The sequence below is a fragment of the Pelobates fuscus genome, chromosome 3, assembly GCF_036172605.1.
Source record: "Pelobates fuscus isolate aPelFus1 chromosome 3, aPelFus1.pri, whole genome shotgun sequence".
Classification (NCBI taxonomy): Eukaryota; Metazoa; Chordata; class Amphibia; order Anura; family Pelobatidae; genus Pelobates; species Pelobates fuscus.
Genome location: NC_086319.1, coordinates 360,046,873 through 360,074,223, shown reverse-complemented (window position 1 = coordinate 360,074,223; position 27,351 = coordinate 360,046,873). Strand labels below are relative to the sequence as shown.

At 43.8% G+C, this 27,351-nt stretch overlaps 1 protein-coding gene across 1 annotated transcript in view; it reads left to right on the top strand.

The window, feature by feature from the left end:
* The window catches only part of LOC134603366 (patatin-like phospholipase domain-containing protein 6), a 34,616-nt gene that overhangs the window by 730 nt on the left and 6,535 nt on the right, over positions 1–27,351 (top strand). Inside the window, exons 3-29 of the mRNA XM_063449257.1 lie at positions 1,316–1,415; positions 3,351–3,403; positions 4,738–4,770; positions 6,442–6,479; positions 6,561–6,695; positions 9,666–9,825; positions 10,261–10,341; positions 10,975–11,103; positions 12,642–12,722; positions 13,759–13,846; positions 13,953–14,042; positions 14,691–14,800; positions 14,912–15,001; positions 15,198–15,275; positions 15,491–15,693; positions 16,089–16,220; positions 16,324–16,447; positions 16,598–16,711; positions 16,938–17,013; positions 17,736–17,846; positions 17,920–17,992; positions 18,145–18,313; positions 18,453–18,635; positions 24,371–24,489; positions 24,612–24,768; positions 24,927–25,043; positions 26,488–26,557. Of these exons, the coding sequence (XP_063305327.1) occupies positions 1,316–1,415; positions 3,351–3,403; positions 4,738–4,770; positions 6,442–6,479; positions 6,561–6,695; positions 9,666–9,825; positions 10,261–10,341; positions 10,975–11,103; positions 12,642–12,722; positions 13,759–13,846; positions 13,953–14,042; positions 14,691–14,800; positions 14,912–15,001; positions 15,198–15,275; positions 15,491–15,693; positions 16,089–16,220; positions 16,324–16,447; positions 16,598–16,711; positions 16,938–17,013; positions 17,736–17,846; positions 17,920–17,992; positions 18,145–18,313; positions 18,453–18,635; positions 24,371–24,489; positions 24,612–24,768; positions 24,927–25,043; positions 26,488–26,557 (2,914 nt within the window). The remainder of the gene's footprint in view (positions 1–1,315; positions 1,416–3,350; positions 3,404–4,737; positions 4,771–6,441; positions 6,480–6,560; positions 6,696–9,665; positions 9,826–10,260; positions 10,342–10,974; positions 11,104–12,641; positions 12,723–13,758; positions 13,847–13,952; positions 14,043–14,690; positions 14,801–14,911; positions 15,002–15,197; positions 15,276–15,490; positions 15,694–16,088; positions 16,221–16,323; positions 16,448–16,597; positions 16,712–16,937; positions 17,014–17,735; positions 17,847–17,919; positions 17,993–18,144; positions 18,314–18,452; positions 18,636–24,370; positions 24,490–24,611; positions 24,769–24,926; positions 25,044–26,487; positions 26,558–27,351) is intronic.

The following is a 27,351-nucleotide window of genomic DNA, read 5'->3' as shown; positions in this document are numbered from 1 at the left end:
AGTGGAGAGAACAATTACTTTTCAGTACATTTAACCACTTAAAGACCAGGAGCAAAACTGTTGAACAGTTTTGTTTTGCTTTTTTTGTAACAACTTTGGTGACTTCTAATGTAAGTGGAAAAGTAATTCAGGACAAGACAAACATGTTTTATTTACACAAGTTGACTTCTGAATAACTTTACTGCATTTTAAACAAACATTACTGAGCTTTATTGATGTAGAGCTCTTCACACCAGCCATTACTAATCATTAACTCATTGGATAAATATTAAGATTTTATTATAATGATGACTGTAGTCTCAAACTACCCAGACAGTCAGTTTGGCCATTTTTTTTACTTATATTTAATTTTTAGTTTTCACACCTCACAAACTCATCTTTGTTAAATACAGGATCAAGGAAACATAAGATTCAAATACTGGGATACTGATAAATCTAATTTAAACTGCAATGTTTCAGGCAGGATATTTAAAGGAACACTCCAAGCATCATCACCACTACAGTGCACAGTGGTTATAGTGCCATGAATGAGCATTGTAAGTAGTCAGACTATTTTAGACCGATTTGATTTCTTACCTGAGGTTCACTGGTCATCTCTCGCTATCTTCTCTCTGCTGCCCAGAGAGCCAGAAAATCATGCAGTGCAGAGTCAGCTCATTGGCTGAGGGCGTAAGCTGATCAGACTCAGCCAATGAACTAAGCCTTGCACTGCTGGACAGCGATCTCCCTGGTTAAATAGGATCCAAGGAGAAAGCACACACAGGTCACATGATTAGTTAATGGAATTAGTTAATGGACAATAAAAGAAGATGATCTAAATATAAAAAAAACTATAAATAAAACCCACTGGAAAAAAAGAATAACATACCATAACCAGGTAGCTATACAGTCTACAATTGGTTCTTTAATATTTTGGTTTATTCTGATATATAAGGGGCACTGTTAAACCAAAGACGATTGGCACATTGACTCTCAGGCTAATAATTAAACAACATACCGTGAACAATAAAAAAAACCTGAAAAACTGATGGAAAATCTGTATCCCGGGAGGCATTCTATCATAAAACGAAGAAATGGAGCAAAAGCGCCAATATTAACCTGCCTCAAATTCATATCTTCCGTACAGAATGCTGGAGATTTTTCTTATTTTACTGGAGCTACCGAGAAAGTTCAGAATGAACAGACGAGCAAATAAAAATGTTAGAACAATAACATTAAATTGACTTAAATTGCGTGACTGTGATAAGCATTAGACACAAATTTGTGTATTGGTGTTTCCATTCCTTATCAAATTTTCTTTTCTTTTCTTCCTCAGGATAATATCTTCGGCAGTTCTATCCAAGGAGCTGGGCTCTTTGTGATTGGAATCAGCATTATCTTATTAATCCTATATGTGTTACAAGGGAGGCAATTGGGTGAGTCCTTGTGCTGCTTTACATCTGCTGCCTACTCCATTACATTCACAGTGCCAAAGAAATTGTGATAACTTGCATTATTTCCTACTTTATTATTGTTATCCAACTTTATAATTATACATCCTCACTGTAGGGATATATCCAGTTTTAGTAGGGAAGCGTCACTTAACAGTAATAGCTAGTAATGATGCCTGAACAATCCAATACTGGTAGAATAGACTATGTGTGATATGTCTTTAACCTACTCGAGTAGAAGGTAACACAACTGTACAGACCATTCATCTGACTTTGCATTCCAGGAAAGTGAATGCATTTAACATAATGGATCGCCACCATTCGCAACAGCTGGCACATGTTATGTGTAGTGGCTTCCTTTGACAAACTTCAAGAGACTATGTGAAAAATTATCCACTAGTTTTTATTGCGTTTTGCATAAAACACGAGAACAAGTTTGCTACTTAAAGGGTCATGCTATACTCACAGAACAACTACTGTAGTTGTTCTGGTGACTATAGTATTCCTTTAAAGACACATTGTGGCGGTAGTCATCATCACTGGGGGCTGCAGATGGACACTTTATGTTGGTCCCCAGATTACTGCTATGATTTAGTCACCCTGTGACTATAATTTAGTCATTATAGGTAAAAGGTGTGTAATGTATTTGTTTGTTTGTTGTTATTCTCCTCCTCCCCCCCTTTCCATGTTGTTTTCCCAGAAGGGTGTATAGTATTATATGTGTTTTTAGGTGTTTTCTTGTACTATGGGAGATAATTGTGTTAGTGTGTCTGTGTGTTTAAGGTAAAACAGAAGGGAAGATCATTAGTTTATTATACAATAGCTATTGTGCTAAGTATCTTGGTGTCAGGCAGGTAATTTCATTATGGACTCAACCTAATTCTGTCTTAGACACCAAGACTCCAAGGAGTGACTTGTATTGTTTTGTTTGATGATCCCCTGTTGTGATTACTCCTATACAAAACCTGTGGTTCACTTAATAAAACCAGTTCTACTTCACCCTTCACTAATTCTCGGCTAGTGTTTGGGTGAGACAGCTATACACTCTGTAGAAGAGAGTGATCACTTGGATCTGTAGCACAGGACCCTGTTCCAGGGTGGGAAACTCCGGATAGAACCCAATCAAGCTGTGGCAGTTGAAAGGCTATCTATCGGTGTCCCTGTTAAAGCTAGGAAGCGTGCTTGGCGGAGGTACCCATCTGGGGTACCAGGTGGTCCAGCACACACATTACTGTCAGTATTATTGCTATGGAGCTCTGTTATACACTCAGATACAGAAACAATATAGAGCTCCTTGAAAGGAGGAACATTAGGATAGAAATGAGCCACAATTGGATTTGGGTCTAAAATAGGAATAGTCCATCTCTAACAGGGACACTTGGAATTTTGCCTTATATATATTGCGCTATCTCCAAGGCAATCCCAAAACAGAACATTCCTTTTACGTCTACAGCATTTATATATAATATTTACAAATATTACAAAATACAAACATCTATTGCACATACACTTGAATGCATGTTAAACAGAATAATTAAACAGAGCCACCTTGCTCCTATTCCCAAGAATGCCCTAACCTAGTGGTTTCCAAACCAGTCCTTAAGGCACTCCTACCAGTCCAGGATTTAGGGATATTCTAATTGTGCTTAAGGTGTTTTTAGAATGAAAAAAAAAAAACACCTTGACACAATTAGGTAAGCCCTAAATCCTGGACTGGTAGGCATGCCTTGAGGACTGGTTTGGAAACTACTGCTCTAAAATAAACATTGTGTTAGTTTTTGATGTCACATATATCATAGTTGTTTTCACACTTATTGACCCAATATATCTTCATCAAATGAAGCTTTGTCATAATTGCTTGCTTAGTATTTCACCACTACTTGCATTTTAACATACTTGTCATGTCATTATTGCCCACAGAGCCACCATTATCTGATTCACAGAGGCTGCAGGCTCAGAAGATCCCTCCAAAGGTGACTGTGTATCAATGGGCTCAGTCACAGTTATGAATTGTCAGGACTTGAATTTAAAGTGAATTTTAATTGCCAGGACAAAATAAACAAACAGAAAAAAAAAGAAAATGCAAAGAATGCAGGCTACACAGGGGTCGCTACACAAAACCTAAACAATTTATTGTCAAATGAGATACAATGCATAGCGTTTTTGCCTAGTGACCTTAATCAAGTACATAGGGAGTATGGGTCCCCCTGCTGGACATAAGGAGCAGTTACTTTCATATTTTCAGATAATTTCTGTGTGCAACCATCTCTCTAGCTATGTTTTATCGAAAAGAAAAAAAAAAAAAAGCGCTACATTTTTTTCCGTTCACCTTTTTTTGGCTATAATGAATTATTTTTCATTCTCTAAAATTCACACTTACAGGATTATTCACTAAAGTCTCAATTTTTTCAAAATCAATCCATATGTTAAAACTGAGGCAAAGTGGTGACTATGGCTAAGACGGGAATTTTCTTCATATCCGCTATTTTTGATTCAGTGTTTCCATTCGGTTAGCGATGATAGTTATATGCACACATTTCTGTCAATGCAACAAATGTATCTATCAATCTACACGGCAAGCCGTGTTCTAGTCTTTGCTGTGCTATCAAGTAGATATGTGTGAAATGCTTACTGGCATGTATACTTCTTGAATACGCATATAGTATTCAATGTGTTGACAGCTGCAGGTTTATGTAGCAGATGGCTCAGTTTGCCTTGTTGACAGATATCCCACAACATAACTGTTTGTTGAATGTATGTAATGTTAATTAATAAGACATGTCTCTCTGCTATGGTTTATGGACGTTTGTGTATACATGTTCCATATGGACAGCGTTATGTGTGTTTTACACTGTGCATGAGTGTCTATTTTATACTGCAGTGTTTTCTGCAGTTACCCTAAAGTCATTGTGTGCATGAAAGATTACTCTGATTTTGTAATATTCACAGGGTACATTGGGTAAACTTGGGAATTGTGTATTTGCTCTGCTGCTATACTGCGATTTCCGATCAATAGATTGTAATTCATTATTTGTCTTGTCTGCCTCTCCACCCCCCCCCCCCATTTTAAGAAGTTAATCGGTTTAAGAAAGGTTTTACTTCTTAACTGGTTTTCTTCTGGCAGCTGCTCCCTACATGCACTACGTCCGTCAGAGAGCCAGAGCTATGACTGGTGGTGGTGGAAGTAGTGAAGGTGGGGAGTGAATAATCATTCAAATATAAATACATTTAGAATAAATAAAATATCTATCCTTTTCTAAAGATATGGGAATAATGTGCCATTGTGTTTTTTTTTTCTCGATGACAGGTTCACTTTAAAGGAACTCGTATTGGTAAAGAGGTAAGCTCTGTAACAAATATGCAGTGTTCTTCTTCTTTTACAGAGGGTTAGAAAGGGCACATATTGCTAATCATATTGTGGTTAAAGAAACACTATGGTCTTAATGCAAAACTGTACTCCTAACACAATAGTGTCCTGTGCCTCCTCCTTCAGTGCCCTTGCGGCCATGTAAAGGGTTAAAAAAACAACAACCTTTAAACAGTTACCTGATTCCAGAGCCAATGTTCCTTAGCAGACAAGGACAGAGCAACCAGTGACAGGGAACAGGGACAGTGCACCCAGACCACTTTAATGAGATGAACTGGTCTGGGTGCCTATAGTCCCTACTACAATAAATGTTTTTAGAAATCAGTCTGTGTAAATAAGATACATTGTTCTTGTTCTAAATTACATTTTAATTGCATAAATTGTTTTAAGTAAGTCACCTAAAATTTCTCAGAACAGTCCTGCCCCTGGCCACACCCCTAACATTAAAGTGTCTCTCTTTGTCCATTTGAAATATTGGAGGGTATGTTTTGAGGGTATGAATTATTTGCCTCACTCATGTATATGTATCAGACACACACACATGCATTACCCTCTGATTGGATTTTGAATACATACATATATGTCAGGGTGTGAAATGCAATAACCATCCAGTTGTAGCAAATTGAAATCCAAATATGCTAAATTGGGGATAAATCAGCTAAACAAATGAATTGGCGCCATTTTGTTGTATATTGAATACTATATTGTTTATAGAAGGATGGGTGAACTAACTTGGCTAGACTTAGAGTACCAGAACAACACTAATGACTTAATGTGCAGATGGTTTTATATAGGACTGATTTATCCAGTGTGCATATGTCAATGCAGTTATGGGTTTACATATGTCCTCAGATGATAATTTATATGAGCACTTGGGTATAATTTTAGATATGTCTGAAACATATCCAGTAAAAGGAATATGCCAAGCACCATAATCTCTACAGCATGCCCTGGTGCCCCCCATTGAAAGTAGGTAAACCATTAGAATGGCTTAACATCTGAGCTGGGGTCTGCTCCTTCCTCTACTACCTGAGTCAGAGATTCAGAAGCTCTCTGCAGAAGTCTCTAAAGGAAAAGCCTCTGCCTCTCTGGCTGGAGTAGAGGAGTAGGCTAGCAGACCCCAGCAGACCCCAGGTAAGTAGACAAACCGTTCTTACTACCGTTAAAATATTTACAATAAGGCACTATAACCACTATAGTGGTATTGGTGCTTGAAATGTTCCTTTAATATACTCATTCGATTAGGACCATAAAAACTTTCAGCTCCAGTCCATTGAGGCCCTTAATCTGGCTCTGCTTGAAGTGCCAAAGTTAGCCTTGGTACTGTATATACTAATTTGTGTTGTGATTAACAGCTGGAGGTGCCAATATGTGCTATATGTCCATTGAACATAGGAGTGGCCTATCTTTTCTTTAGACTCATTAAACATATACCATATAAGCTCCATTAGTCAAAGGAGGGATTTCTTGTGCTAGCTTGCTACCCTAGCAGAATTCTCTATGGCTCAGCCAGCTTGGGAAAATGACTGCTCTGTTTGCATGATGTTTGTGGCACTGAGTGTTTTGCTGGCTGCTGTTCACATGTTGTATGTGCGGCACTTTTTGCTGTGTCACTGGGATCACTGTCTCACTATTTGTTTCCAGCTGAAGAAGAAGCGGAAAGTCTTGTGTGTTAAAAAGAGGTAAGCATGGTTTGGAGTCAGGTGCATGGGCACTGAAATATCGATTAGACCGTGATATTAATTGTGAAAACTGGTTCCCAGGATTCGGAGAAGCCAGGTGGAATCGCCTCCCATACATCACACCGACTGTTCTCCATCTCAGCTCCGTAGCCCTCCAGCAGAGCCGATGACCCCAACATTGCCCCCTGAGGTGCTATACATGATGAAGAGTGTTAGGTAAGGCTTGTTTTCTACAAAAAGATTGAATAAATATATAAATAAAAATCCACATACTTCCACCTGTAATTCAAGTGTAAGCAGAATTTGTTTTTGCATGGAATTTTGGGGAATATTGTTTGAAAGTGGCAGTACCAAGGTTTGATAGTTCTGTGTTAAACCCTATATGTATTGACAGAGGAAGAGGGAGGTTGCCAGCAACGCAGATAGGGGAGGGGCACTAAAGGGAGTATAATTAGAGAGAAGGGGGCCATGTTATAGAGGACCAGGAAGATGGAGATTACCAATAACATATAGATGTGTTAATATTTTTGTGAACATATGTATATATGTGTGTATTTTTATCAATAGGTATCCAACATGCAAACTTACATATATACGTACATTTATACAGACATAACATACATACAGACATGTGATTTTATAATAATATTTTCAAGGTCCACCCAGCCTTCCATGTCCTATTGCCAGTGAGAATTGGGAGGGAACCTCATTGTTTGGATCCATTGGGTAGCTGGGATTAATCATTGCACTTGTTGCATAGATGGGCTGCTTTGTCACTCATGCACTCTGCATTGCTCTGTATGAAGAGCCGGAGCTGCTCAAAATATCTGTGCAGCAGCTGCATTGAGTGATCCTTCAGGCTCCCTTGTTGTCGAAGCTGAGGCAGAGCTGTGTGAGGTGAGTGCTCAAAGTGTGTCGCTACACCAACATAGCAATGTCAGGCTAGTAAAAGAAGATGTCAGATCTTCTTAACTAACCTGTGTCTCCGCTCACTCAGCCTCCAGACTGGCCCAAGCTGAGGCAGCCACCCAGCACCCATATAGCTGGTGCAATGTATGTCTTTTTTTTTTACTAATAAATCATTTTGCTTCATTAGTTCACCTTTCTGTCTCTCTCTCTTCACTCTCATCCGTTCCTATCTCTTGCCATTAAAGGATCACTATAATGTCAGGAAAATACTATATCATGCTTAGGACCCCCCCACCCTCAGGGCCCCTCTCCTTTGGCGCTGAAGGGGTTAAAACCCTGTTAGCCACTTACCTTTATCCAGCGCCAGGCTGCCTCGGCACTGGTGACCTCTCCTCCCCCGCCGACGCCAGCTCCAGAGTGAAGCAGCATGAGCGGCAAGAGCCTTGCGCGCATTCAAACAGTCCATAGGAAACCATTTCTCAATGCTTTCCTCTGAACCTTCTGCACGCTGGATGCGATTTTCGCATCCAGTGTCGCTGAAGCGCCTCTAGCGGCTCTCGAGAAGACCGACACTAGAGGTTGGATTAACCCTGCAATGTAAACATAGCAGTTTCTCTGAAACTGCTATGTTTGCATCTGAAGGGTTAAAACCTGGGTGACCTGGCACCCAGACCACTTCATTAAGCTGAAGTGGTCTGGGTGACTATAGTGTCCCTTTAATGATACTTTCCACTTCACTCTCATCTATTTCTGTTACATGATCATGTTCATCTGTTATTCACCCTCAAGCATACCTTTCTACTTCAGATTACGTAATTCTGCTTCGTTGCTTTCATTTTTTTCTTATCTGCAGGTTCTAACAATGAGATTCCACTTTGATTTGCTTTAAATCTTTTAGAAGTAGAATTTAAATGCAAAGTGTAGGGACAGTGCTGGTAATGGACAGTTGGTATTGGTTGGTCTGTTAGCACCCCAAGGCATTAAAAAAAAACAAAAAAAAACAAGGTTGCTTCACACCTTGTTTCTCTTCTTACCCCTTAACCCCTTTGTTTTCTCTCTTTACCACTCACCCTTCTCCTTTTACCCCGATCCCATTTTGTGTATTGCTGGAAAATTAAACCTTCTTTTTCATGGAAGCTGTGTGAATCATAGCAAGGGGGGGTGTGGCTAGAGCTACATAAAATTATTTAACTCCTAAACCGCAAAGAATTGAGTAGTTAGACTACAGGAGCATGATCTATATTTTTGGTACTTAGAGTGTTCCTTTAAGAAGTTTTGATTCATTCATTTCATTTACATTTTCACACCTGACAAATACATATATGTTACCGGAAATAAGTAAACATTTGAAAAATCCTAGGAATTGATTTTTACTCTTTAACTTCTATTATTACTAAATTAACAAACTTCCTCTGCTTCATCCCTATCTTGTACTCATATTGCTAGGATGTTTTTTGGTTTTTTTTTTTTTAAATGCTGCACATGTAACCCTTGAAGTACTTCTGCTTAAAGGAACACTCTGGCACCATAGCTACTGAAATCAAAATTAAGTGGTTGTGGTGCCAGGAGATTCTTTACAGTTAAACCGTGCACAAATGGTTTAACCTCCAAAGTCTCCACACCAGTGCCCGATTGCACTTCCCAACATCTGTTTGCTGAACAGCTTCAAAACAGAAGCCTGGGATTGCTGTGGGTAAAAGGGCAGCTGATTGGATAAGCACAGTCAGCTGATGATGTCAGTGACTCCCCATTCACAAAACAGCTTGAAAAACTTACATATTTTTCTCATGCCTTTCCTATGAATGGGGAGCCACAGATTGGCTGAGAGTGTCATGTAAACATTCTAAGCCAATCAGCAGCACCTCTGCCCGCTTCAGTCCTAGTCTGAAACTTTTTAGCAAGCGGATGTTTGAGGGGCAGAATGATGCGGTAATGAAAAGGAGACATTGGGTTTAAACCATTTGTAAACAACATCAGGGACCCCATGGCACTGTAACAACTTAGTTTACATGAAGGTGTTATAATGCCCTTTAAGCCAGTACATACATTCTCTGAAATAGTATAGGAAATGGTTAATATTATAGTTGCTCAGTTTTTATTAGGTCTCTTTGGCAGGAAATAATGTATTTATTTAGTGCTTCTTCTTGGTTGAAAAAGGTTAAGATATCCCGCCTTTCCCATCACTCTTCCATACTCGTGTTTGTGCATCATATAACCATCACAATCTTACCCTCACCCATCCCCTCTCTGTATCTCTGCTTTCATTCTCTCTCTTAGAGTGCTGGGTCACTTTGAGAGACCTCTCTTCCTTGAGCTGTGCCAACACGTGGTGTATGAACATTACCACCCTGGATCTTTGGTTTTCTGCCCAGGACAACCTGACTCCAGTATTTACATTGTCCTGGAGGGAAGACTGGAGTTGTCCATCACTGATCCCGTGAGACATCAAACTCTGCTTTTTAGTGTTCCTCACTTTTTGCTTTTCTCAACATTAAAAAAAATTCAATGTTTCAATGGACATGATTTCAAATGCATGCTAATCTGAAATGCTTGGCACCTGTGGCAGATGGTGATAGCTACCAAAAATATTTCTCCATCCATAACTATCTGCCACCGGTTGGCTCACTATGTTATAAGAAATCACACTAGGGTGGCATGGAATCATGTGAAATCATGTTGGGTCTGCATGCTATATAACATTAAATCAGCTGGTGTTGGCACACAGTTCTAAATAAAATCAGCTTGGGTTGACATGCAATACGAGTTGAGTTGGCACTTGGCATGAAATTAATCTCCGATGTTGGCTAACTTTAAAGCATCCAATTATACCCATCAGCCTGACGGTTGACAAATGCAATCTATCTCTTCTCAGGATGGAACAAGGCATAACATGAAAAGTGTCGGACCAGGTGATAATGTGCACAGCCTCCTCAGTATCTTAGATGTGCTTACGGTGAGCATTAGTTATTGTATTTAAACCTTCAAGGTCATGACTTAATATTGCTGGATAGGCTTTTCAAAAGTTTTTATATTTTTGGATACACTTTTAAAATGATTTCGTTAACTGAAACATATTACAATTTTGCAATATTTTGATATTTTGTTTTTATATATTGCTATGTTTTTAATTTAATCTTTTGAAAAAAAAAAAAAAAAAAAAGAATACTGAATGTTTACCAGAAAATGTTAAATCATTTGAAAAGATTATCCAACAATATTAAATCAAGGCCTTTGTGACTTAAATGCACATATGACCCGAAGATCCATTGTATAGTATATTGGTACACATCTAGCATGCTTCAACAGGCTAAATCCCTAATCAATGTCCCAGGCTCTTAGTATATTAATAAGGAAGCACATTCCTGTTTTTAAATATGTAATCGGTTATGTGCTAGATCCAGGTATAGCTTGTAGTTACTGTACCATTGGACTCCTAATACTTGTGGTTATTTATCAATCCAGTGGCTGTGTGCCCCAGACACCTGTAAGCCACTGTATGTAGAATATACCATGATAATATGTTTAGTAATATAGACTATACTTGATTACAACAAATGGAATGTGTCAAGTATTTCTCACCTACCAGGGCCACCAGCGACCGTATCGTACTGTGACTGCCCAGGCTGTAGAAAAAAGTACTTTACTCCGTTTACCGGTCGAGGCATTCAGTGCTATCTTTAACAGCTACCCTCAGAGCCTGGTACGGACCGTGCAGGTAAGGAAGAGGAACCTGTGTGTCCTTCTGTCATGCATTTAATAAAATATATACTCAATTATATATTTATTATTATGACCATTTTTTTGTTTTCTTTTGATAAATTTTTTTTGTAAAGGCTGAAAGGACAATTTTCTTTCTTTATAAGCTAATGTCTGTGGCATCCTTTTGATTCTGTAATTACTCAATAAAGAATTCATCTTCGTAAAGAAAAGATACTCTCACTAGTAACTGGTATGAATAAAGTTACTGTAGCGGAGCTCCAATACTCCGGCGAGTATCTCTGCTAAAGTATCCCTCAGGCTAGAAGAAAGGTCGCTGTAGTGATTACAGCCCATCTCCCCAAGCACTAGACAACACTTAGTGTAGGGGAGAATAACATGGTTTACTGTCACAAGAGCACACACAAGAACAATAGGTTACCTTCCTGGAGTCTCTGAGTCCGGGGCACCTAGATACTAAAACAATATAAAAACATAACTTAAACATAACATAGACACATACATCACCATTCCCCAAGCAAAATGTCCAAAAGAGCCCGGATCTGATGTACCTAGCCCGCAGAATCATCGGCGCGGAGTTCCGGCGCGGAGTTCCAGGCTGTTCACTGCTATGTGGCGGTCTCCGAAATAGTCAGTTTTCTTCCTGGAAAAGGGGGACTACCCCTGGCTCTTAGGTAATGATTGGACGCCTCTCGCTCTCTTCCAACTCCCCTCTAAAAAGCGCTCTTGTAGCTCTTTATTTCACTAAGCAATGGTTAGTTTCACCAGGCAGCCGCATGGGACCAGGCCAAGTCAGAGTTCCATGAAATTAGATCCTGGTCCTGCTGAGTGTTTTGTGGCTGTACCGGCCTCCTGGAACAGTTTTATGGATCGATCTTAGAGCGTGCAGCATAATTGAAGCTAGGAGAGGGGTAGAGGGGAGCCAGGGGTGACTTAGCGTTTGTTATAGATGGTGTATAACAGAGTCTTGCACCAGTTTTCCTTGTGAATTTGTAGGCTTCGCCACAGTTACATCTCTTTTTTCACTGATTAATATTGCCAAAAATTGTCATCAACCATTATTACATATACAAACGATAATGTGCAAGAGCGCTATACGCAGGACATACTTGAAAACGAGATAAATCTCAATGTATCTTTCCTGGTAAAATATTTGATAAATAATAAAATAAATTGTCTTCAGACTTGCCTGTTTCATTGCCAAGGGTCTTCTTGGATGATCATTAGTCTGAGTTGAGTGAAATTAGAGTATTGAATATGGGTAACCGTAACATCATCAATAAGTCCAAGTGAGTGTGCTAAGCTCTTTGAATCCCCTTGTGTAAAAAAAAAAATATATATATATAAATCATTGGCTTTTTTTTCTAACTTAAAATGTGACACTTTTTGAAGCGAAGCAAATAAAACTTACAGCCAGATTCCGTTAAAGAGTTTTATCATTCAAAAAACAATGCAAGTCAGGGCAAATAATTGTAGGTGTGCTGTCTGTCTATTGCATACAATGTTAATGCCAGTTTGAATCCCATCTTTCTGCAGATTATAGCACTCCGCCTGCAAAGGGTGACATTTCTTGCCCTCCACCACTATCTGGGTCTGACCATAGAACTCTTCCAACATGTAAGATCCCTTAGTTTTATTCTTTTTACATTCTGAGAGGGAAGTTAGAGAACTTATGAATGGTAGGGCAAGCTCACAGTATCTGAGGAAACATTTCCTTTGATACAATGAGCTTGCCCTGCTGTTCATAAGCTCTCTAAATGAGACACAAAGCGATATACTTTGACTTGAGAGGACATCCTATTGGTGAAGATGGGAGAATTATGTAGTTAAAGCCAGTGCATTATTAGGGTTATATCCTTCTTAAAGGGACACTAAGCACCAGACTCATTACAACTTAATGTATTGGTTCTGGAGCAAATAGACTGTCACTGCAGTCTCTGTACTATAAACACTGCTTTTTCTGAGAAGTGCTTAGATTGCTGTCTAATGTCATCTTTAGGTACTGTCACTCTGAAAGCCACTAGAGGGGTTTCTTGGTTGCTTTCCTGGAGTCTTTGCAATTCCAACATTTGGCATCTCCATGCTCTTTGTGGAAATGCCAAACGCTCTCTATATGGATGCATTGAGTCATTGAGAAGATAATGATTGGCACAGCGTGGCGATTGTTACCCGTGCTCACTAGCCTCCCAGTATTGATGATCTCAGCTGGGGAGGAATGGCATCCACGGTGAGAAAGGTGGGTTAATTTAATTATTTATTGGGTGAGGGGATAGGTGACAACTCAGATGGCCCATACACCATTCTAGCATTAAGAATACAAACATGCATTCATTACGTTAGTGTCCATTTATAAGAAAGAAACTTTTGCAGATAGTGAGAGTTTGTATTTATTAGGTAATGAGTTCCAGAAGTGGTAGTTTAGAAGGCATATTTTGCATATTTGTATAAGTAAAACAGATCACGACACAGATTGTGTTATGTGTTGAAGACTGTTGAGTTTGGAGTAGATATTACAGATAATGTGAATATTTGTGAAATGTAGAAAGTGTTTTTATGATGAATCTATTTGTATAGTTATTGGGAACATTTGAAGGAAGGGATATGATATATTTACTGGTAGCATCCGTAGAATCGTATCTGTTACTCTCTGCAGGAACTTCAGGATGAGCCTCTTCCTGATTCACTCGGCCAGTCGGTGAATGCTCGACGACCACCACTTTCAAGAAGTAAAACACATGATGGTGAGACCATTTTTTCTTGTGATCCAGCACACTTTGTCCATATGCTGCAGTTTAAATGTCTTTTCACCATAAATAAATACAACATCGATCTATGTTTCTCTTTCAGAAATCACATATACTCCTGCTACGTCCAAAAACATACACAAGAGAGCACCGCCTCTCGGACTCTGCAAATCTGTGTCTTTGGGAACTAGAAGTAAATGTGTAAAATAAAAATGTGATTAGAGATAGTATGACCATCGAAAGGGACGATTGTGATGTTTCCATGCATGTTTGCTGTTGTTTGTGCTACTATGTGTTTATTTTCCTGTTACGAAAGATACACCACATTTTACTTAGTGATCAGCTATTAGTTTCCATTTATTCTAGACTTAGGGCTTTTGAGCCTGCATAATGGTAGTTTTTTTCCTTATTCCATACTTGCTTTTTTTTTTTCTGGTGAATTAAAGATATTCTCTTTCTCCTGTTTCTTTACTTTAAGTATTTACGTGATGTTATTATAGTCTTCCACTTTCCTGCATTCCTGCATGTTTTCTTTCTGTTCTACCATGCAGTCTTGATGATTGCTTTGTGCCCGTCCATAATTTTGAGGTTTTCCGTTTACATCTCTGTCTTTGTAGTTTCTCTTCAGGTGCAACCCTTCTTCCTCTTTCTATCTTCTTGCTGTTTCCAGCATTGGGGATTCTGCTCTTTGTTGCTGAATAGACTATTATATAATCTATATTCCCTTAAATTGTAGTAGATTACATTCTGGCATGTTTATTTGGTGCCATAGCTGCATAATCCATTTTTACATGTGACATTTTTAAGTTCTCTCTCTCTGATTATATATGTCACATTATAGGATCTACCTCTTTCTCTGGTTTATGGCACTCTCTGGATTGTGAGTTAGAGCAATCACACACCCCTGTTTCTCTTGAGAACAGAGAGGTCCCTTCATCACCCTCTTCTCTGGTAAGATATCCTTTAATAGAATATTCCATGCATATGTAATGATTTAATTGCAAACTTTTACAGATTTACAAGTTGTAGAGAAATAATGGAATACTCTCCTGGGATTTGTAGGACTTCTACTCTGTGGAATCTAAAGTAGAAAATATCCAGGAGAAGATTGAAAGCGGCAAAAAACAGCTGGCAAAACTGATGGACCTAGAGGTACGATAAAACTTGGAGGTCATGCAAAACTTTCGTGCAATTATTAATATACAAATTGAATTGTTTTGCTACAAGTAACTCTGTTAATTACTGCATTTAGAAACATAATAGCTAATAATACATTTTCAATGTTGCTTGCATTTGTCCTTGGGGGAATGAAGCCCTGAATTGATACATCTTTTCTACATTGTCTTAGGATGTGTCGTTATTGGATAACAGAGTATCTCTGCATTCTGTGAAGGCTGATATGGTTATTGCACACCAGGGACAGCAGGTTTTCCCCTTTTCCACTTATTTTGTTTATTGCTGCTTTCTCCTTTACTACCATTACCTTTACTGTTATTCTCCGAATTTCTGCTGTTTTCATATACTGCCTACTATTTTTGTGTCTGCACCACTGACCTTCATTTCGCCAATCTCTACTTTATATCATTCGACTGGTTTTGTTTCAATCATCCATTTTACATTCAGTCTCTCGGGTTCTTTCAGGGAGTGGGTCTGCACTTTGTGCTGTCTGGCTGTCTCCATATTTATCAGGGTGTCAGTGGCCGCCAAGACTCCTGCATTTTTGTGACGGGCTCAGGTGAGATGATTGGGCAGCTAACAGTCCTAACTGGAGAACCCCTGATCTTCACTATCAGAGCCTTTCAAGACAGCTCATTTCTCTGCTTAAGCCGTGCTCACTTTTACCAGTGAGTATCATTGCCATTTAAATTTTAGGAATTAAAACTAATTAACTAACTAATGTGACAAAGTTTTACACTTATCAATCCAGCACGTGCCAGTGAAATACATCCGGTGGCTAAAGTATCAGCTCTAGAACCTGTTCAGATTTCAGCATTCAGTTCCCAAAAAAGGATTGACTTAGCCTTTCATTCTTCTAAGGAAGATTAAATAAATGTCGTTGGAGGGTCAATAATAACATTTACTCTCCTGTACATACTTAAAATATCAATGTATTCTTATAGTGAAAGTATTTTTTATTTATTACAGATATGTTTTGTCTCTATCTTGACGTCCCTCTTCCTTATTCCCTATCATCCTTATAACTGCCTCCTTTCATCTGTTTATCTTTCTACTATCTTAGGATTGTGCGCTCTCACCCTACTGTCCTCCTTTCAGTTGCTCACTCCGTTGCCCGTCGAGTATCTCCCTTTGTGCGTCAGGTGGATTTTGCTATTGACTGGATTGGTGTAGAGGCAGGTAAAGAACTCTACAAGTGAGTTTAACAAAATAAAAATAGGTTTGTGGTTTGCCATTTTTAGAGCTAATTTTAAGTCCTATACTTATCTTCAATACTTCTGTTTTACTGTGTTTTTCAGAATGGGAGACCCTTCTGATTGTACTTACATTACCCTGAATGGTCGCCTTCGATCTGTAATCGAATATCCAGATGGTAGAAAGTCTGTGGTTGGGGAGTATGGCCGAGGACAGCTGATTGGAATGGTGAGAGTGTTAAATTCTGGGTTAGCCATCTTTTTAAAATAACCGTTTACATTATATTTCCCACCTTTTAATCTGGCACCCAGTATTACTTATTTTTTGTTACTCTACATGTGTTTTACTTCCATCAATCAAAGTATTTTTTTTCTGTAGGTGGAGACCTTGACCCATAAGCCAAGGGCCAAATCTGTCTATGCAGTACGAGACTCTGAACTGGCCAAAGTACCAGATGAAGCTCTGTCCTACATCAAGAGGAAATACCCCCAGGTAACGGTTAACTAGCATGATGGACTGCAATAGAACCATTATCACAGCCTTTTTTAAAGAAAACATGCTGGTGACCGTTGGGAAAGACAATTTTTTTTTTCATGAAGTGAAGCTTCAACGTCCGTATTTCTTTTGCATTTCTTCTGCTAGGATAATTAGTCGTCTTACTATTAATTTTGCAATTGATTAATATGCTCTTACCAGGATCTCTTATTTTCTCCTTCAGGTAGTAACAAGGCTGATTCATATTTTAAGTCAGAAAATAATTGGTCATCTTCAGCAACCTGAAGGAGATGTCACAGGTAAACCATCTCAGACTTGTTCAGCGAGTTTAAAGGTCAAAGGAGATTTAGAACCCTTTAAAAAAAAATGTAACACATTAAATAAATATATTTATAAAGTTTCAGTGTTCCTTTTAATGTTTCAATACAGAGACCCCCTTTGGAAACATAAAAAAATAATAAAACTAGCCTTTTTTTTTTTCCAGGTTTGTCCCTGTTTTGTTGCAACAGACATTCCACCTGCTGTGAGATCATTGTTGTGATGATCTCAATTTCAGAGAAACTGCTAAGTTTCATTGACAGCCACTAGAGGCCTCTTCTGCGATTCTCACTGTGAAAATCACAGTTAGAAGACGCTGGACGTCCATAGCAAAGCATTGAGTAATGCTTTCCTATGGGCGGTTTGAATGCACCCAAGGATTTTGCCGCGCATTCGGCAGGAGGAGAGGTCACCAGCGCTGGATTAAGGTAAGTGGCTGAAGGGTTTTTGACCCCTTCAGCCCAGCGGGAGGAGGGCCATGAGGCTGGGGTTGACCTAATAACCCTATAGTGCTAGGAAAGCAAGTTTGTTTTCCTGGCACTATAGTGGTCCTTTAACTTGCCAGTATTTGTACTGTCTCAGGTATAGTATATCTCCCTACCTACCACACAGGTTAAACTGAAAATTGTATAATTTAAAATTATAGCTTATCTTATTTGAAACTAATTATATATCTTTCATCTTATTTTGTTTTCATTTCTAGATCCCAGTAGTCTTGCCAGTAATCTGTGCACAGTTTGTGTGCTACCCTGCAGTAATACTGTCCCTCTCACTGCTTTCACATTGGAGCTCAAACATGCTCTAGACGTCATTGGTAAGTTCCTTGATGGGTATTCGTTAAAATGATGGAGGTAAACAACAGAGAGATAATATTCTGCATCTTTTAGGCCCGACATTGGTTCTAACAAGTGAAATCATCAGGGTACAACTTGGTGCCTACGCCCTGGAAAGGAAAGTATTGTTTTTTTATTTCTCATGCAGTACCTGTGCATTTCAGAATTTTATTTACATTTGTATTTGTTAAGAGAAGCCTAGAATTAGTACACAAGATTCAAAATAGTCAAAATTTGGTTTTGTTATTTGCATTTAATGCCTCCACTTCTATTCTGCAGCACGCATGAATGTCAGTTGTCCAGTTGGCTGGCCCAACAAGAAGACCTCCATCGAATTGTCCTATACCAGACTGAGTCCACTCTCACACCATGGACTATCCGATGCATCCGCCAGGCAGACTGCATTCTTTTAGTTGGTTTGGGGGAAGACGAGCCACATCTGGGAAATGTAAGTAAAGTGGAATCTACTATTCTGTAACGGTTATGTAAAATTACATTTACAAATATAAGAAAATGTGTTTAACGTTCATATGGGATGCGGAGGGTGATGGATTTTATTTTGCATTTTTTTCCTCTGTGATTTTCAGCTGGAGACATTCTTTGAACAGTCCCCAATTCGCGCTCTGAAACAGTTGGTCCTTCTGCACAGGATGGATGGTCCTTCTCCATCTGGTACTGTTCAGTGGCTGAGGGAGAGGCCCTGGCTTTCAGGACATTTTCATATCCGGAGCCCAAAACGCATGTTCATGCAGAAACCTCCGCATAGAGTGGTAAATAGTATGTTTTAAAAGAAGGTCAATTGATAATGACAGATTGTGGAAGCCTCTGTAGAAAGTAGAACGGCCTTTAGATTATACATTTCATTAATCAGGACCTTTTCACATTTCTTTTTGTATGCATGCATGTTATCATCACTTACTTGCATGTCTCATTTACCTATTGTACCGTGCTGCAAAATATGTTTTAAAAATATAATGTTCACAGTATTGTGTGTATGAGAGAGGCAGAACCTGTTTTATAACTAAATAATAGGGCAGAGGAGGCTCTCTAATTAGGCGGTTTAGGCGGCCGCCTAAGGCCTCGCGCTGGCTGGGGCCTCGCGGCCGCCTAAACCGCCTGTTGGCAGAGTGTGTCAGGTCCTCGGTCACTGACCGAGGACCTGACACCAGGAGGGGACCCGGCGGCTTGCCCGGTATGCCGCTGGGTGCGAGGCCCCTCCTGGCTGCCCGGCCACCATCGCAGACACTGGTCTGCAGCTCGGCAGTGTGCAGAGCTGCAGACCATGTGACTCGCGAGAATTGGCCAATCAGAGCGTTGCCGCGGGTTACCACGGCAACGCTCTGAAATCTCGCGAGACTACACGGTCTGCAGCTCTGCGGAGCTGCAGACCGGGAGCAGTGGCCACCGGACCACCAGGGAGCCCACTGGACCACCAGGGAAAGGTAGGCTCTCCCTCCCCATCACCCCCCACCACCCTCACCATCACCCCCCACCCCCCTCAGCCTCACCCCCCACCCCCCTCACCATCACCCCCACCCGCCTCACCATCACCCCCCACCCCCCTCAGCCTCACCCCCCACCACCCTTACCATCACCCCCACCACCCTCACCATCAGCCCCCACCACCCTCAGCCTCACCATCACCCCCCCACCACCCTCACCATCACCCCCACCACCCTCAGCCTCACCATCTCCCCCCACCACCCTCAGCCTCACCCCCCACCATCCTCAGCCTCACCCCCCCACCCTCACCATCACCCCCCACCACCCTCAGCCTCACAATCACCCCCCACCCCCCTCAGCCTCACCATCACCCCCCCACCACCCTCACCATCACCCCCACCAGCCTCACCATCACCCCCACCACCCTCAGCCTCACCATCACCCTCCACCACCCTCAGCCTCACCCCCACCACCCTCAGCCTCACCCCCCCACCCTCAGCCTCACCATCACCCCCCACCCCCACCACCCTCAGCCTCACCCCCCACCACCCTCAGCCTCACCCCCCCACCCTCACCATCACCCCCCACCACCCTCAGCCTCACCCCACCACCCTCAGCCTCACCCCCCCACCCTCACCATCACCCCCCACCACCCTTAGCCTCACCCCCCACCCTCACCATCACTCCCACCACCCTCAGCCTCACCATCACCCCCCCACCCTCACCATCACCCCCCACCACCCTCAGCCTCACCATCACCCCCCACCACCCTCAGCCTCACCCCCCACCCTCACCATCACCCCCCACCACCCTCAGCCTCACCCCCACCACCCTCAGCCTCACCCCCCCACCCTCACCATCACCCCCCACCACCCTTAGCCTCACCCCCCACCCTCACCATCACTCCCACCACCCTCAGCCTCACCATCACCCCCCCCACCCTCACCATCACCCCCCACCACCCTCAGCCTCACCATCACCCCCCACCACCCTCAGCCTCACCATCACCCCCCACCACCCTCAGCCTCACCATCACCCCCCACCCCCTCAGCCTCACCACCCTCAGCCTCACCATCACCCCCCACCACCCTCACCATCACCCCCCACCACCCTCAGCCTCACCAGCACCCCCCACCACCCTCAGCCTCACCCCCCACCATCCTCAGCCTCACCCCCCCACCCTCACCATCACCCCCCACCACCCTCAGCCTCACTATCACCCCCCCACCACCCTCACCATCACCCCCACCAGCCTCACCATCACCCCCACCACCCTCACCATCACCCTCCACCACCCTCAGCCTCACCCCCACCACCCTCAGCCTCACCCCCACCACCCTCAGCCTCACCATCACCCCCCACCACCCTCAGCCTCACCATCACCCCCCACCACCCTCAGCCTCACCCCCCACCACCCTCAGCCTCACCATCACCCCCCACCACCCTCACCATCACCCCCCACCACCCTCAGCCTCACCATCACCCCCCACCACCCTCAGCCCCCCACCATCCTCAGCCTCACCCCCCCACCCTCACCATCACCCCCCACCACCCTCAGCCTCACCATCACCCCCCCACCACCCTCACCATCACCCCCACCAGCCTCACCATCACCCCCACCACCCTCACCATCACCCTCCACCACCCTCAGCCTCACCCCCACCACCCTCAGCCTCACCCCCACCACCCTCAGCCTCACCATCACCCCCACCCCCCTCAGCCTCACCATCACCCCCCACCACCCTCACCATCACCCCCACCACCCTCAGCCTCACCATCACCCCCACCACCCTCACTATCACCCTCCACCACCCTCAGCCTCACCATCACCCCCCCACCACCCTCACCATCACCCCCACCAGCCTCACCATCACCCCCACCACCCTCACCATCACCCTCCACCACCCTCAGCCTCACCCCCACCACCCTCAGCCTCACCCCCACCACCCTCAGCCTCACCATCACCCCCACCCCCCTCAGCCTCACCATCACCCCCCACCACCCTCACCATCACCCCCACCACCCTCAGCCTCACCATCACCCCCACCACCCTCACTATCACCCTCCACCACCCTCAGCCTCACCCCCACCACCCTCACCCCCACCACCCTCACCCCCACCACCCTCACCCTCACCCCATCACCCTCACCCCCCACCACCCTCAGCCTCACCACCCTCAGCCTCACCCCCCACCCTCACCATCACCCCCCACCACCCTCAGCCTCACCCCCACCACCCACAGCCTCACCCCCCCACCCTCACCATCACCCCCCACCACCCTTAGCCTCACCCCCCACCCTCACTATCACTCCCACCACCCTCAGCCTCACCATCACCCCCCCCACCCTCACCATCACCCCCCACCACCCTCAGCCTCACCATCACCCCCCACCACCCGCAGCCTCACCATCACCCCCCACCCCCCTCAGCCTCACCCCCACCACCCTCACCATCACCCCCTCACCATCACCCCCCACCACCCTCAGCCTCACCATCACCCCCCACCACCCTCACCATCACCCCCACCACTCTCAGCCTCACCATCACCCCCCACCCCCCTCAGCCTCACCATCACCCCCACCCCCCTCAGCCTCACCCCCCACCATCCTCACCATCACCCCCCACCACCCTCAGCCTCACCCTCCACCACCCTCAGCCTCACCCCCACCACCCTCAGCCCCACCCCCCACCACCCTCAACCTCACCCCCCACCATCCTCAGCCTCACCCCCCCACCCTCACCATCACCCCCCTCAGCCTCACCCCCCACCACCCTCAGCCTCACCCCCCACCACCCTCACCCCCCACCACCCTCACCCTCAACCCCCACCACCCTCACCATCACCCCCCACCACCCTCAGCCTCACCCCACACCCTCACCATCACCCCCACCACCCTCAGCCTCACCCCCCACCCTCACCATCACCCCCCACCACCCTCAGCCTCACCATCACCCCCCCACCCTCAGCCTCACCCCCCCACCCTCACCATCACCCCTCACCACCCTCAGCCTCACCATCACCCCCACCCCCTCAGCCTCACCATCACCCCCCACCACCCTCGGCCTCACCATCACCCCCCACCACCACCCTCACCATCACCTCCCACCACCCTCAGCCTCACCATCACCCTCCACCACCCTCAGCCTCACCCCCCACCACCCTGAGCCTCACCCCCCACCACCCCCACCACCCTCAGCACCACCCCCCCCCCACCACCCTCAGCATCACCCCCCCACCACCTAAAGCATCACCCTCTCATCACCCTCAGCATCACCCCCTCACCACCCTCAGCATAACCCTCCGTCACCACCCTCAGCCTCACCCCACTCACCATCACCCCCTCCTTCTCACATCACCCCCTCTCACTCTCACATTACCCCTCTCACTCTCACATTACCCCTCTCACTCTCACATTACCCCCTCACTCTCACATTACCCCCCCCACTCTCACATTACCCTCACTCTCATATTACCCTCACTCTCATATTACCCTCACTCTCATATTACCCTCACTCTCACATTACCCTCACTCTCACATTACCCCCTCACTCTCACATTACCCCCCCCCACTCTCACATTACCCTCACTCTCATATTACCCTCACTCTCATATTACCCTCACTCTCACATTACCCTCACTCTCACATTACCCTCACTCTCACATTACCCCCTCTCACTCTCACATTACCCTCACTCTCACATTACCCCCCCTCACTCTCACATTACCCTCACTCTCACTTTACCCCCCTCTCACTCTCACATTACCCCCTCACTCTCACATTACCCCCCTCTCACTCTCACATTACCCCCACCCCCCTCCCTCTCACATTACCATCACCCCCTCCCTCTCACATTACCATCACCCCCCGCTCCCTCTGACCATCACCCCTCGCTCCCTCTGACCATCACCCCCCGCTCCCTCTGACCATCACCCCCCCGCTCCCTCTGACCATCACCCCCCCGCTCCCTCTGACCATCACCCCCCCGCTCCCTCTGACCATCACCCCCCCGCTCCCTCTGACCATCACCCCCCCGCTCCCTCTGACCATCACCCCCCGCTCCCTCTGACCATCACACCCCCCGCTCCCTCTGACCATCACCCCCCCGCTCCCTCTGACCATCACACCCCCCGCTCCCTCTCACCATCACCCCCCCCGCTCCCTCTCACCATCACCCCCCCCGCTCCCTCTCACCATCACACCCCCCCGCTCCCTCTCACCATCACACCCCCCGCTCCCTCTCACCATCACCCGTCTCTCCCTCTCACCATCACCCCCCCTATACACACAACACACTTCAAGCAGCTACCCCATACACATAGGGTCTCAGACAAAAACGCAAACATGCTCACAGAGACATACATTCACACACACAAGGATAGTCTCTGTCAGACACACTCTCAGGCACATACACAGGTAGACAGTGCATCAATGTGTATATGTGACACTTTTTTGTTAGTGGGGCCTCATGTTTGCATTTCGCCTAAGGTCTCATAAAGTCAAGAGCCGCCTCTGTAATAGGGCATTGATGACCACCTTCAGAGGAGATCTGTCATCAACTTCACTCAGCATAATAATCAGGAACATAGCAAGTTAGCTCTATAGAGAGGTTACTGTGAGCTTACTCAATGTTTCAATCTGTGTTGACAAGAATAAAAGTTGAAAATTCATAGGAGCAGTAGAATCTTTTCCCTGTAAGGATTCATTTTGACATATTCATGCTTTTACCACTACAAAAAAATAAATATAAATCTGCCAGGCTTGGATGGGTCTCAGTTCTCTTGGTGAACTGCACTGATTTAGTGATTGCAGAACATCACAGTATAGAAGAAATATATTTTGATAAGAGACTTTATGTCTGTGTGTGAATTAAGACTGCATGGGCCCTCTCTACTTCTTACTCTATGTGTTTACATTTGTATACTACTAAATTACTTGTTGTTTTTTTTTTCTGCCTATTCTGTAACACTAAAGAGTATGTTGATGCCTTCACTGTCCTCCTCTTCCTTTCCTCTGGCTCTTGTGCTGCCACCCTCATTGCCCTCTTATTTCCTTTGTATCAGTACGAGTTATACACTAGGATCCTGCAGCAGCACGCCAACCGTCACAGTGACTTCTCTCGTCTGGCGCGCGCCTTGACTGGAAACACCATTGCTTTGGTTTTAGGAGGTGGTGGAGCCAGGTGGGTCTTTGCATCCAGAATTTTATTACATTATCGATATTTCTATATATGTATATGGGCATATATTTTCTTGTTCGTTTTACATATGTATATGGGTGTATCTTCTTTTACTCTCTGTACAGAGGCTTTGCGCATGTTGGTGTGTTAAAAGCTTTAGAGGAGGCTGGTATTCCAGTGGACATGGTGGGTGGAACTTCTATTGGGGCACTGGTTGGAGGTATATATGCTGAAGAGCGAAATAGCAGTCGAACAAGAGAGCGGACAAGTAAATGGGCACAGGTTGGAAAAGACTTGTATTGTATTTGGTGTGGCATGATTTTATTTTTATCTTTCCTGACGTGTACATTGTATGACGTCTTTCCTGTCCCCTTTCCCTATTCATTTTGTCACCAATAATTTGTATTCTTATTAGACATCTAATTCTATGTCATTACTAGATGATGTCTTCACTTCCCCAAACAGTTATGGATCTCACCTACCCAATCGCCTCATTCTTAACAGGCTCTACGTTCAATGATATGTTGCACAAACTCTTTCGGGAGAGACAAATCCAGGTGAAGGAAACAGATGAGTTTGATCATATCTAAAATGTTGTTTGCTTTATTCATTGTTTTATATATATATATATATATATATATATATATATATATATATATAAAATCTCCTCAAAGAAATAGATGCAATTAAAAGTAAATATTCTGTAAATCTTTGTATCACATGGGAGTTAATTGTGGTCTATTTCCATCTAACTTGCAAAAACTATTATTTTACAGAATGAAATGATTACTGAAACATAAAATTCCTGATAAAAGACTGCAGATTACATCTTTGTGCATATTATTTTGTATTGCGTGTGCGTGTGTGTGTATTTTTTCAGTCCTCTTTGGCCACAAGCACGGCTTATCCTGTCGAGAACTCTGCAGGTAATGAAGAGTTATTGTGCAACAATGGACAAGTGCCAGCAATGTCAAACATGTGTAGTTTTAGAACTTCCGATTGTTCATGGTCTTAGAAGATAAGTGGTACTTCTGACTAAAGCATGGTATAAATGGATGCAAAGGTAAGCCTGGAGATTAACTAATATTGGTTATCAATGTATATATTGACTACAAAGTAACGCACAGTGAGACTTGTAATCTTTTATTTTCAGTAATAATATAAATGATGACAGTTTTCCTTTTGGCTGCTGTAATACATCATAAGTATTACACATTTCTCTCTATTCACTAGTCCCCGTCAGTAAACGAGATCTGTTCCACAAAGTATCCAGCCATGTAATATAAAAAAATGGAGACATTTATTGAATAAGATACAAGATAGAAGAAACATTGTATATAGAACAATGACACCACAGTCCCCTTCAAAGTTGGCACCTTGGGAAATCAGTTCTCCCTTAGTCTCTTCCATTCATTGTGAGAATTGCCATCAGCGGTCTCGTCATATTTACCTAAATCTCATCGATGGTCTGAAATCTCTTCCCTTTCAAGGTGATTTTTAGTTTTGGGAAAAGCATGAAATCGCAGGGCGAAAATCTTTCAACAGATTCCTGACCATCTTTGAAGCATTTGTGCTGCACTCATTGCATTGTCCTCGTAAGCTGTCTGAATCATCTGAATAGTTTCCGTGGAAGAATGTTCCAGCTTAACTCAAAGTTTGATGCAGATTTGCTGTTCTACTCGTCATTTTCAATGTGATGGCCACACAGTACACATGCTCATTCAACGGCTAGCTTCCCCACTGACTAGTACAGTGAAGTCGTTATTGTTCACGCAAGCGCATTCCAGTCCACTTTTCTTGGATGCCAGTTTACATTGATGTCGCGCAAACAGACTGGACTGTTTCCGGGCAATCCTTGTATAATGGTGTGCTTTGCACAGCCCAAACCTTATTCTTGGTTACACTCTTTAGTCCTAGCTGCAGACTTTCCTGATTCCTTCTTCCATTGTTCTATGGCTCTACCGGTTACTTCACGGACCTAATCCTAACTTTCATCTCTAGGATCTGTGGCTGCCATATTTCAGCATCACGACAGACATCAGCTCTTCTACAATGCGAGTTCACAGAGAAGGTAAGAGGTATGCGAGCATAGATTGGAACAAATACAAATTAGTAGGGAAAAGGTACATACAAATGTTAAATATGATAAACAGCACTGACCTGCTGACACCCACTTAGCTGCCAGTTTTGTCCGAGAAAGAGGTGTCTGTATGCGTTTTCTACAGAGATAGCATGCCACTCTGTGTGTACTTCACACCAGTAACAATGTTAACATATCACACCTCACCCCTCTGCCAGTCCTTACATTGGCTTCCTGTATGCTATAGGAGTCAATTCAAAGTACTAACTCACACCTATAAAGCACTGAACTACTCTAGCCCCTCTTATATCTCCTCACAGATCCATAGGTATGTCCCTTCTCGGTCTCTCCGCTCTGCCCGTGACCACCTCCTGTCCGTTGTCCGCACCCGTACGGCCAACTCGCGCTTGCAGGACTTCTCACGGGCGGCTCCCTTCCTATGGAATAGCCTGCCTACCGCCATCAGACTCTCCCCTAGTCTTGCATCTTTTAAGAAGTGCCTTAAAACCCATCTCTTTAGGAAAGCTTATGGCCTCCAAGACTAACCCCTACCTCACATACCTGTCTCTTGCCCTCTCCTAAAGGGCAGCCCACCTTATTTGATTGCAAATTCCTGTCCTAATGTGTTTTACACCCCACCTCCTATAGAATGTAAGCTCGATTGAGCAGGGTCCTCTTCAACCTATTGTTCCTGTAAGTTTATTTGTAATTGTCCTATTTATAGTTAAATCCCCTCTCATAATATTGTAAAGCGCTACGGAATCTGTTGGCGCTATATAAATGGC